The 11,867-nt window shown below is 38.6% G+C and overlaps 1 protein-coding gene across 4 annotated transcripts in view; it reads right to left on the bottom strand.

Moving 5' to 3' along the window:
• Window positions 1-265: 265 nt before the first annotated feature.
• GPCPD1 (glycerophosphocholine phosphodiesterase 1) overlaps window positions 266-11,867 on the bottom strand; it is a 53,989-nt gene continuing 42,387 nt past the window's right edge. For 3 of the 4 annotated variants that reach the window (XM_045086025.1, XM_045086023.1, XM_045086024.1), the window contains 4 exons: window positions 10,760-10,896; window positions 10,126-10,261; window positions 9,446-9,606; window positions 266-3,683 (listed from right to left, as the gene is read on the bottom strand). In XM_045086025.1, coding sequence (XP_044941960.1) covers window positions 3,494-3,683; window positions 9,446-9,606; window positions 10,126-10,261; window positions 10,760-10,896 — 624 coding nt within the window. In that variant the 3' untranslated portion in view covers window positions 266-3,493. Of the gene's footprint in view, window positions 3,684-4,899; window positions 4,972-9,445; window positions 9,607-10,125; window positions 10,262-10,759; window positions 10,897-11,867 lie in introns of all 4 variants that reach the window. The other variant, XM_045086026.1, reaches the window with a different exon arrangement.

Raw genomic sequence — 11,867 nt, 5'->3', positions numbered from 1 at the left:
GGCCAGCCAGGCCTGCGGGAGAAACCAGACCTCACCTTCCATTGGGTCCCACAGTTGTCCTCAGTAAGCACGGAGCAGAAAATTGGTTTACGGTAACCTGTCTGTGACCTTAAACAACTGGGGCAGAGAGGGAACTCCATGAGTGTACATGCAGACACACATGCACACGCATGCACACGAGCACACACACTCCAGACGACATAGCCAAGCAGGCCATACAAAACTGTATGCAGACTGTGAAACAATCTGAGTGAGGAAACTAGGATCGTTGCCACCGCCATTTATTTGTCTAGTTCATACCTAAGGAGAGAACATGATAGCAGTGCTAGAAATGCAAAGAAGTCCCTGCCCTTAAGGGGCTTACAATCTTAGGGAAATAGAACAGGCACATAAAAAGACCGTAAGAAAGCACATGCTAACAAATGCCACAAGAATTCAGAAGGCAGCGTAGTTTAAGAACAAGGGGTTAGGAATCACAAAACCCAGTTTTAGTCCCAACCTGGTCAGTCAGTTAACTTCCCTGGGTTTAGTAGCCCAGCTGCAAAATGAAGTCGTGAGATTGAGAGGCCATAAGCATTTGTTTGCATCATGATTCTGATCAAAAGCTGAGCCAAGTTTTATGGAGGTGGTGGCACCTGAGCTGGACACAGAGGGAAGACAGAGAAGGAATTTTGGACAAGGAAAGCGGTACTGAGGTAGGTGTAAGCGTGGGGTTTGGAGGGGCGAAAACACAAGGGACGGTGGGAGTGGTGAGGTAATGGGTGGCTGTGGTAGCCCTTAGGCACTACCGACACAGGAATGAACTGTATTCCTCAAATTTACATCTAGTCAGTTACAGTACATAATTCCAGAGGGTAGAAAACACCAGAGAACAACGGCGGCATTTTATCGAACATTGCACTCGATTTCCAGAAAATATAAAATGATTTTAACATTATACCTCTACATTTAAAATTGACATCAACAAACTGTTCCAACTGTCAAAAAATGTAAACCAAAGTTTACATTCTTAGTAAACATAATTAAATCTCTTAATTCAAAAGGACATTTGATACAAATTATATTATCCCAACAATTCCAACATTTATTCTCTACCGTGTTACACACACTGTGGAAATAGCGAGTAAGACGAATTCCCTGCCCTGGAAAACGCCCGCAGCCTGGTAGGTGAGCCGAACAACGCCATCTACTTAGAATGTGCTAGGACACAAGGCATGATCAAGGTACAAGCATACGGCTATGGAGTAAGAGATGGATTCACACCCTTCTGCATAACTTCCAGCAAGAACTTCAGAGAGGCTGATGGCTCAGGAGAAAGGAGTGAGTGTGGCAGGGAGTGTCTGTGGGGAGGAGAGGGCTTCCAGGCAGAGGACACATGGCCACAGACAGGGCATAGTGTAGGAGCATGGCATGGCCAGGGCCTACCATGGGTATAATGTGGCCGGAGCAGAGTGTACAGGGCAACAGTTAGTGATAAGGAAGCCTAGACTCAGTCCTATAGCAATGGGGAGCTACTGCTATGCTTTAACTGTCTGCTAACCCTGGTTTGCAAGGTTGGGAAGGGACAGGAAAGAAAGGGAGCAGTGAGGTTCTGTCTGGGGCATAAGCAGTCCTTGTAAGTTCTTTGCAGCAAATTATACTGCTCAGGAAACTCCTCCCCCTCCCCATCACCTCTCCTCTCCTTTAATGATCTGTGAGTTTTCAACATGGAAGCTGCATTGCCACTGGATGGAAAGGCAGAGGGGAAGAGAGCAAACAAACAAGATCAGAAACGTACACCTATGGCTAATCAAGTTACCATAAGGTAATGGTCACTGTATTGTACAAAGGTCTACAAAGAAAATGAATTCCTTTTTAGTAGTTTTCTAAAACTGCCTCACACCAAAGCATGGGAAAATCTCGTTCAACATGAGAAAAGTATATAGAACACTTGCAGAAGACTGCATTTCCTAAACTCTTTTCCATTAAATAATGGTGTTAGAGCCCAACACCACAGGAGTTCAAAGCCTGTCTTCACACAATTAAGACTAAACCACAATTGCATTGTTTGGCTTTAAAAAAAAAAAAAGATACAACGTGTAATTCCAAGTCTTAGGTTCTCAGCTAGTACTAAAATATGAAAATGCATGAATAAGTTGCCTAGTGAAGAACATGCAGTAAAAAGTAGATGCAAATAAACCATCACTTTAGGGTAGGATTCCAATTCTTAAATTCCAATTTCTCATAATAATAGTATAGAATCAATTCTATAAAAGTAATACCTTCTTGAAATTTTGTTTTATAAGGAAGAAAATAAATCTGTATATTTTATTTAACATACATTCTTAAGTTACAGTTATGCCAAAACAATCAGCATGTAATGAAAGAAACCTTAGTATAATCCTAAAAACACGCATATACATTTAGAAGGCTCTTCTAAAATTTCTAAATAAATTACATGCTCATATACATTAACCAATAAAGAATACCAATATGAGAATTCAGGACATTTATTTTTCTGCATGGAGATTTAACTACTGTACAACACACACACAACAAACCCACAAAGCAACGGTGTGTAATAGGTAGTGAGAGACACTTAAAATAAGCATACTGAAAATGCCTACAAACAGGCTTTTTTCTTTTTTTTTAGCGACAAAATATTTTCAGTCCTTGACACCTTCTCACACTCACCTAGCACCACAGATGCAAGGACTTACAGTAAACGCGTACAATCTCATGCTTACAACCTAAAGCATGCACTCAATAGGATTTATACATTATGATCTACTCTATTAACTATGTAGACATACTTCTACTATTTTATACATTAAATTACCCTGCAGCATTTTAACATTTATGCAAAACAATTTTTTGAAAGACTTATGAAACAAGTTTTCAAGGATCACCTCCAGGCTGTTTACACAGGCATTGGTTTGGTTAAGTGGGAGAATGGCAGCAGCCTCATGGTTCATACTGAATGGAAATGTTGTCTGTGCATGTCAATCCATGTAAAAAATACATATGTACATCGATGGCACAAAGATTTGTGCAGTTGGAATCACCAGTGCAAATGCATGCATTTGAGGTACTTATTTTTTCCATGGTCAGGTATAATTATGCATAGTCATGTTCCCCAAGTGCTAAGTGTTTCAGACCTGATCAAATGAAAGCTGTAAGAACTGTAAATATATTTATATAGTTAATTTCAAAGCACTATGCTTTTAATGAACACCTGTTTAACATTATATGTTTATATATTTCGTTTAATATGTTTGCCAACCAATAAATTTTCTCATTGGAAAGAGACTGACTGGTAATTATACCTGGCCAAGTGATTTAAATAGCATACTTGAAATTCGAGCAAGAAGTGTAGTGAAAAGAGTAAAATACTTCATTATTGCTTCAGTGGACTGAGAAACCTAGAAGGCGTAGATAAGACGATGCTCGACGATGAAAAGGGAATACCCAGAACAGTGGTGCATGCCCCCAAATGGCCTCTGTCCAATAAGAACTAAGCACTCTCAATATTATCGATGCCGTTGGCATCCACATGAATATCAGGCTCCCCACACAGAGATGAGGGAACAAAGCGGCTAACAGTGGGACACAAACAGCTCTTAAGCTCTGGCAATTCTTGCTTCAGGCGTTCCAACTGCTCCACTTGGAATATATTTGGCTGTTCAGGCATCCAATCATATATCCTATGATGAAACAAACACAAAACACAAAAAATAGTATAATTTTATGGTTTACGTAAGATCCGCCTGCCTTAACCTTTTCAGGGCAATCTGATTACAGAATGCCTGGAATATCCATTGTACAAGAGCCCACCTCCCTTTTAAAAGATGAAAGTTATCAGGTTCAGTTTAAAAATAACTTCTCTTCCATCTTTCCAACAACAAAGAATAGCAGCATTTCCTTTTGTGCCCATAATGAAAAAGAACGGATTACAAAGCAACTGAATCAGAAAATGAAATAAACCTGTAGTTTACTAGTGATTGATTCGTCAGGTATCTTCTCTCCAAGCCAAGCACCCGGCAATGCCGCATTTTACCGATGGGAAGCCATTAAGAGGCAGGGTTGGAATTCATACCCAGGTGTGACTTCAAAGCACTGAAGATCTGGACTGTGAGAACTGTCCTAAAGTTGTGCAGCCTAGGCCAAGGTACCTCTAGTTGAAAGGCCAGAAAAAGTCCCATGTGACAACAGCAGCACTGCACTGCCCATCAGCAGAGAGAGGATGGCCTTTCAGGCCTAAATGTGAGGGCCAGGCAACTCATGCTACAACAGAGGTCGTTGTGACATCATAGTAGGAAAGAATTTCTAAGAGAGTGAGAAGTGACCTCTGGGTCAAGATATCAGACCAAAATCAGAAGCAACTATGCATTCTCTGTATATCCCATTAAAAAGAAAATAAAAGGATTTAAAAAGAATCCATGCGTATGGGGGGAAAAAAAAAAAGAGACATACAGCAACAAAATTTTGGAAGCTGGAAAACAGATGCATAAATAATAACAAAGTGTTTCAGTTAGCAGAACATAAAAGGCCACAAGCCAGTAGTGGAAAACATGAAAAGGCTGAGTTAAAAGCAGCACCAGATTCCCCTAGAACTGGGGAAAGAGGGGGGTGGCAACTAAAACAGGGAGGATGAGTAAAGGCTCTTGAGCAGCATTAAGCATCTCCCTTCCTTCTAACTTCCTGCCATGAAGGCTGCCTGGCACCCCGCTCCCCCACTTAGGTTGATTTGATTTCGAGAGCTTAACAGAAAACCTCTTGGAATGGAGGACTAGAAGACCAGGTGAGGGTTTGGGCGTTTTACAAAAGCCACCAGCACCAGGGGAATTAGAGACAGTCCATACATATAACACATGCAAAATTCAGAGACATGCCCTCCCTTCCCCAGCTCTCTTCCCTTACCTGAATCCCAAGAACCCTGGGAGCCAGATCTGGGTCCTCTAGGTAGTTTATATAGACTCTTCTGTGAGGAATCTGGTCAGCCAAAAAGTAAAGTTCTGAATCTACTGACAGCAGAACTATGACCAAACAGGCCACCCAGATCACCCCTCAGTGAACTCCAAGTTAACAAGCCCCATTCACACATTCAGGAGCCTCCAACAAGTATTTAGATCCCAGTTTCTTACCATGAGAAGGAACCAAGGATTTCCCAACAACCGAGGAAAGCTTCTAACATGTAAGATAGTGAGTCAAAGAGAAAAAAATTCCAAAGACACAAAGAAGTCCTTGATGCCTTCACAGAAATAGTTCACTGAACCAAAACAGGATGTTATATGTAGAAGAAAAAAGCATTCAGAGAAAAAAGACAGTTCTTAAAACTGAAGACAGAAAAAACGCAATAGAATGGTGGATGATAAGGTTGGCAAAATCTTTCCAAGTAGAGCAAAAAGACAAAGATAGGAAATAGAAAACATAAGAATTAGAAGTCTGGTCCAAGAGTGAATAGTATGTAAACTAAAGGATTTCTATAACGAGCGGGAGAGAGGGAGAACCCAGAAAAACAGAAGAGACAAAAATCAAACGATAATTCACAAAATCTCTGTGTCTTCAAAGACACATATCAACAGATTAAATGGGCTGCTGTGTGCCCAGCACAAGGGATGGAAGGAGACCCACACCAAGATCCATCTCTATGAAATTTTATAACACTAGTGACAAAAAGATGACTCTGTAAGCTTCCAGATAGGAAACAAAGAAATCACATGTGCAGGAACAAGTCAACATAGTTCACACTCCTCAATAGTAACACCGAAACTGTGAATGTGACAGAAATGCTTTTAAAATTCTAAAAGAAAATTATTCCTAACACGAAATTTTATGCCCAGCCACAATACTTCCAGGCACACAAGACAAAACATTTACTTCCATGTCTTCCTTTCTCAAGAAGATACTAAAGGATGTGTTCCATAAAAATGACAGGAAAGGGGAAAGATCAGGACTACAGTTGATGGGAGCTCTGACACAGGAGCAGTAGGGGAGCAGTCTTCACTCAGTATGACAGCAGTACCCAAAGAAGTCAGTGAGTCTAGGAGCAGTCTGAGTAAAAGGGAAGGCGTGTGTGGGACTACCATCACTCCAAGAGGGCCAATGCCACTGGACCAGCATTGTACCCTAAGGACAGAGCGCCCTACCAGGCCTGATTCCGAATCCTACTTACACATGGCTTAACCATGTGTTGATGATAATAAACTGTCAGGCAGACAGTTTGTTATGCACTGGCCTCCTCCTGAGAACTGGTAGCAGGCTACAATGGGTACAGAACCAAGGGATACAGAACCATCCACTCGACAGGACCATAATCCTTACATACTCTTCCAATACATGACCCACAGACACCTTACAATGGAATGGGTTGGTTGCAAAACAACTTTGAAAGTTAAGACTAGCATTTAAAAACATGAAGGCCAGTGGCAAAATGGACTAGCATTTCAAAAGTACACATACAAACAGAAAATGTCCAAGGGCCATTATTTTTAAAATTCTGTTTCAGGTACTTACTTGTAGATATACCTATCAATGTGTGCACCTTGTCATAATGTAGAATGCATTTCTAGCTGGGTTGGGTCAAGAAGGTTTGAAAGTCATTGGCCTAGAGAAACTCTACATGTTTTCTAGAAGGCCTGGTTCAACAATGTTTACAGCAAACACTGCAAAAGCAAAAACCTGGCAACTCCCTAAATGTTCTCATAAAGAATAAATTGTAATAGAGACATAGCCATGAGTATTATATAACCACAAAGATGAACAAATTATAGGTATATACAACAAATAGATTAATTTTAAGAATATTACCACAAGTGAGAAAAAAGTACAAATAAAGTTTAAAGATAGTATATTATTTAGTGATAGAAACAGAATTTAAAATTTTTACAAAGAGAATAATAATCTGATAAGCAGTTTTATCTGAGGGAGGAGATAAGGAATTGGATTAGGGAGAGGTATATGGGAGACCTCAAATCTAATGATAACATTCTTTACTTTAAATGGGGGTGTTTGCTACTGGATTTATTTTTTAATCATTTGAGCACAGTAATTTTTTTAATAAAAAGAGGAAACACTGCCTAATTACTGAGGCAGTATTTTCCCCGTACCAAAATGAGACAACAACCAGTTGAGAAAGGTAAATTTAAAGGTCATCTTACTCTTTATCACAAATGCAAAAATTCCAAATATCAGCATCAAAACATAATGTACCATAAAACCATGATTAAATGTAAAATCTATATGGTACTGACTTTGGAAAGAAGAGAAAAAATCAGTTTTGATCAACTAAAACACCCACTCTCATCAACAATTTCCCCAACGTAAAAGAGATCAAAGGCTCCAAAATCATGATCGTTCAAAACCCTCCCTGTTATGTCTAGATTTGACAATAAGAAAAATAATAGCATAACCACATTATGTGCCAAAAGAAATAGCTAAAAAAAAAACCATTAGGGTGGGGCACTTGGGTGGCTCATTTGGTTAAGCGTGATTTTGGCTTAGGTCATAACCTCGGGTCCATGAGACAGGTTCCACACACTGGACAAGAGTTTGCTTAAGACGTCCTCTCCCTATGCCCCCCAACTCCATGCCTGCATGTGATGCACACACTCTCTCTTTCAGTAAAAAACATTCAGGCACAAGAACTCAGCTAAAAACAATGAAAAGGATAGGCATAGGGAACTGCTGGTTTTTATTGTAAACCTTGCATATACACACACTTCTTTAATTAAAACATTTAAAAAACCCCCAAACTTTTGCAGGTAAACACAACCCTAACAGACGGTAGCAGAAGCCCTGTCCTAGGCTATTTCCTCAACGGCTTCCACACCTTTGACACAGTCCTGCCCTGAGTCACACTATTGCTTCTGCCTAAAACTCAAATCCTGTCAAAGCAAACGGCCACTCTCAAAATCCAAATCCAGGCTTCCTCTTTGAAATTATTCTTACTGACCCAGGCCAGAAAGAGCTCACTTTCTTCAGGGCCTTTAATATCGCAAAGCATCTTCCTGTTCTCCATTACACATCACAATTTGGTTCCAACCACGTAAGGCCCTTCAAAGGATCTGTCTCACAAACTGTTTTCTTGCCTGAATATACTTGCAATCATTCCTTCCTCTTCCTCCAAGAAAAATATTCAAAAATTTTGCTAAAGCCAGCACTTCTTTCAAATGGTTACTGCAAAAATTTTATCTTCTTTTAATTAGTTGGAAGGGTCTATCATAAGTGATATTAACTACACAGGACAAACAGTAAAGTGAACTAAATTCAGGGAAAGTATTTTTAAAAGCAGGCCTGTAAGAATTTCATCACTTATTCTTTATATGATATTGCTCAAGTATTACAAAGCCTGCTAATCCCTTAATAGACTAAATGACATCCCTCCTAACCCAAACTTTCTTTATATTAAGAAATCTTTTAATCTCTCAGATCAGTGGCTCTCAAATTTCTATCATAAACACCTAGGGAACTTATTTAAAAAGGAAAAAACTTTTGTTCAACAAATATTTGAGCCCCTACTGCATGTCACACATTGTTCTAACTTTTGGAGATACAGAAGTGAACAAAACAGGCAAAGAGCCTGTCCTCGTGGAGCTTATGTTTGTGTGGGTATGTTGGGGTAGGAGATGGAGGAAGAAAGATGTCAATCAGCTCACGTGGGGCCTTGAAAGGACCTTGGATTTTACTCTAGGTGACAAAGAGAACTGTGGGAGAGTTTTAAGCAGTAACAGGATCTGACTTCAGTTAGAACAGGCTCCCCTCTGGCTGCCGCGCTGGGAACAGAGAGCAAGGAGGCGTAGATAAAGGAGTGGATGGTAAGCAGACAGACTTCAATAAGCCACATGAGAAATGAGCTTGTCTTAGCAGACAGTGATAGTAGTAAATATGGTGAGTGCATACATTCAGGTTATATTCTGAAGACAGAATCAAAAAGATTCTGTCCGACTGGTTTTAGAGTATGAGTTTAAGATGAGAGCCACAAAAGACTCCCAGGATTTGGAATGAGAAATCAGAAAGACAGAGTTGTCATTTATATTGAAATCGGAAGTCTATAGAAAGGTTAGGTATTTATAGCTGGATATAAAAGTTTAGGCAGTCAGGGGAAAGACAAAAAGGTTGGAGGTTAAAAAAAAAAAAAATTTAAAGAATAAAGGTATGAAAAGACACAGAACTGGATGAGATCCCCAAGAAAGTTGGTGCGGAGAGGTATGGGGGAGATAGCCCCCCAACCCTCAAGAGGACACTACATCTGATATAGAGCCCAGTTATCCAAATGTTTAATAAGCTTCCCACATGGCTGTGTTACACTCCAGAGTTTGAAAAATTCCACTGACAAATGTTAAGATAAACCTCAAGCTGAACTACAGAATTTTAACTTAACTAAGTTTAATATTATTTTTAATTTTATAAAACAACTATTTTTTTTTCTAACAATCCATAGAAACTTTTCATGAAAAACAAATACCTATCATAAATTAGACCATTAACTCCAAGTTCCTTCAGTTTCTTTCTGTTTTCGGGATCATTGGTATCATCACCCCAGCAGAATATGACTAGTCCCTTAGCTTTTGCCTCCTGAATATAGGACGGGTTTCTGAGCAGGTCTTCAGTATGAGCATTGATCCCCTAAAAGAAGAAAAATTAGTTACTCATGAAAAAATAACTTACTAACTGCAAATGCTAAATGGTCATAATCTACATCAGTGTTCCCCAAAGTAGAGTGAGTAGAGAAAAAAAAGTTAGAACTTTAAATTTCGGAAAATAAATTGGAAGAAAAACTTCTAACATATTTTTTCAGTCCAGCCATTTTAGATGATTCATAAAATACACTCAGAAATCTACAAAAACTCACCAAAACCCAATATTAAATGTCAACTGAACTAACCTTAAAAAAAAGACTGAAAGAAAAAAAAAACCTATAAAAATTTACTTGACCTAGGCCAGAAAGAAAATATTTTGTTGCTCATTTAACTGCTTTTCAGTCTGAGATCTAATATCCTTATTTAAGCTCTCAGCTTGTTATAAGAGTGTCAAAACTAACCAATTAGATGTGTAAAATAACATGAAAACATATTTACTACTGCTCTCAGACATTTCTTTAAAAAAAAAAAAAGTAAAAGAAAAAAAAAAGCAAGCATAACTTACTAGGAGGTTTTCAAACTGTGCAAAGCTCATTGCAATGGGGGTTGTCCGAGATCTGAGGTCCATGAGTTCAGGGTAAATATCAGATTTTCCTTGAGTCAGAAATAATATAGGGTATTTGTTCTGCTTCTGCCGAACCCTAAAAAAGACAATTTAAAAATACTTTTCTCATCAGAGAGATAATTCTAATATATTGTTTTAGAATTTTAGGAAACTCTAAAAATATAAAGAAACCACCTCCCCCAAAAGAGCATAATCCCATTATTGAGATATAATCACCATTAACATGTATTACACCTGTCAATCAGAAAGAAAGATTTTAAACCATTCTATACAAGAGCTGAAAGATTCTCAGAATGGGCAATAAGAAAGCCTTTGAAGGCTTATGAGTTCATAAGGAAGATGTTACATGCCTATAAAATGAAACACAGGGTGTGAGGTACTAGGATCCAGTGGGTGTAGAGTCCATTGGAGGAGTTGGGAGGGCATCCTATACCTAAAGGGATGTGAAAACATATGTAACCTAAGAGGTCAAGTCAAGGGTGAAGTCTGGGCAACCTTCCTACCTTCAACCACAATCTTTGTACCCTAAATCCCAGCTACTATCTAAGGGTGAAAAAACTGAATTATTACTCACATTGTGCAAATATCTGCATCAAATGAAGAAAACACTATTCTCCTCTTCCCAGAATTTTCTAAGACAGTTTTCAAAATTATATCCAAAAACAGATTCATGTCAAAATACGTTGATAAGTTACCATCCCACATTCCATCCTATGTGGAAGAAATAGGAAAACAAAAGTCATTAGATACCCTAGAATCATAGTGCCAGAAAAAATTCTTGAGATCACCTAATCTAACTCTTATTTTACCTGTGGAAATCAAAGGCCTTAGAAGATTAAGTAACTTGCCCAAGACCACACAGCTACTTAGTGATTGTGCAGCTGTCGTAATTCAGGTAAAGACACATATACAAAGTGATTATACCATCAATAAACTTTTGCTTTAATAAAGTTAACAAAATAAAAGCTAAAACTCTGGAACTCTGCACTCTAATGAAATATTAGAATAAATTAATATTAAAAATATTAAAAATATTTTTATATGGGGTGCCTGGATGGCTCAGTCGGTTAAACATCTGACTTTGGCTCAGGTCATGATCTCAGGGTGCTAGGATGGAGCCCTGCATCAGGCTCTCTGCTCAGCGGGGAGTCTGCTTCTCCCAAACTATCCCCACCCATGTTCATACTCTATCTCAAATAAATAAATAACATCTTTTTAAAAAATAAAATATTTATATAATCTTCATGAACTGTAAGACAAAAGGACTTCATTTGTTAATTCATTACCAAAAAACCCAGGTAACTTTTTTTTTTTTTTTTTAAAGTAGGCTTCATACCCAGTGTGGAGCCCCGAAAAGGCTTATAGTCATGGCCCAGAGATCAAGATCCGAGTTGAGATCAAGAGTTGGATGCTCAACCAACTGAGCCTCCCAGGTGCCCCCCACAACAAAATCCAGGTAATTACTAATCACTAAATTAAAAGCTTCATTCTTTGGCTCTTAAAGTCATATGAAGTACCCTTAACAAATAATAAAAATATTCTCTAAATACAGCTGAGACACTAAGAGCCCTGCTGATATTCAAATATTAGATGTTTTATATACCAGTCATTAAAATAATCCTAAAAGCTCAGAAAACTAAAAATCACCTATTAAGAAAAATCACTTACAATGTTAACTGGGA

This window comes from Mustela putorius, unplaced genomic scaffold, assembly GCF_011764305.1.
Source record: "Mustela putorius furo isolate JIRA1106 unplaced genomic scaffold, ASM1176430v1.1 tig00000874_pilon_pilon_pilon, whole genome shotgun sequence".
Lineage (NCBI taxonomy): Eukaryota > Metazoa > Chordata > Mammalia > Carnivora > Mustelidae > Mustela > Mustela putorius.
Note: the sequence above shows the minus strand (reverse complement) of the source record. Positions and strands in the feature narration are given on the sequence as shown.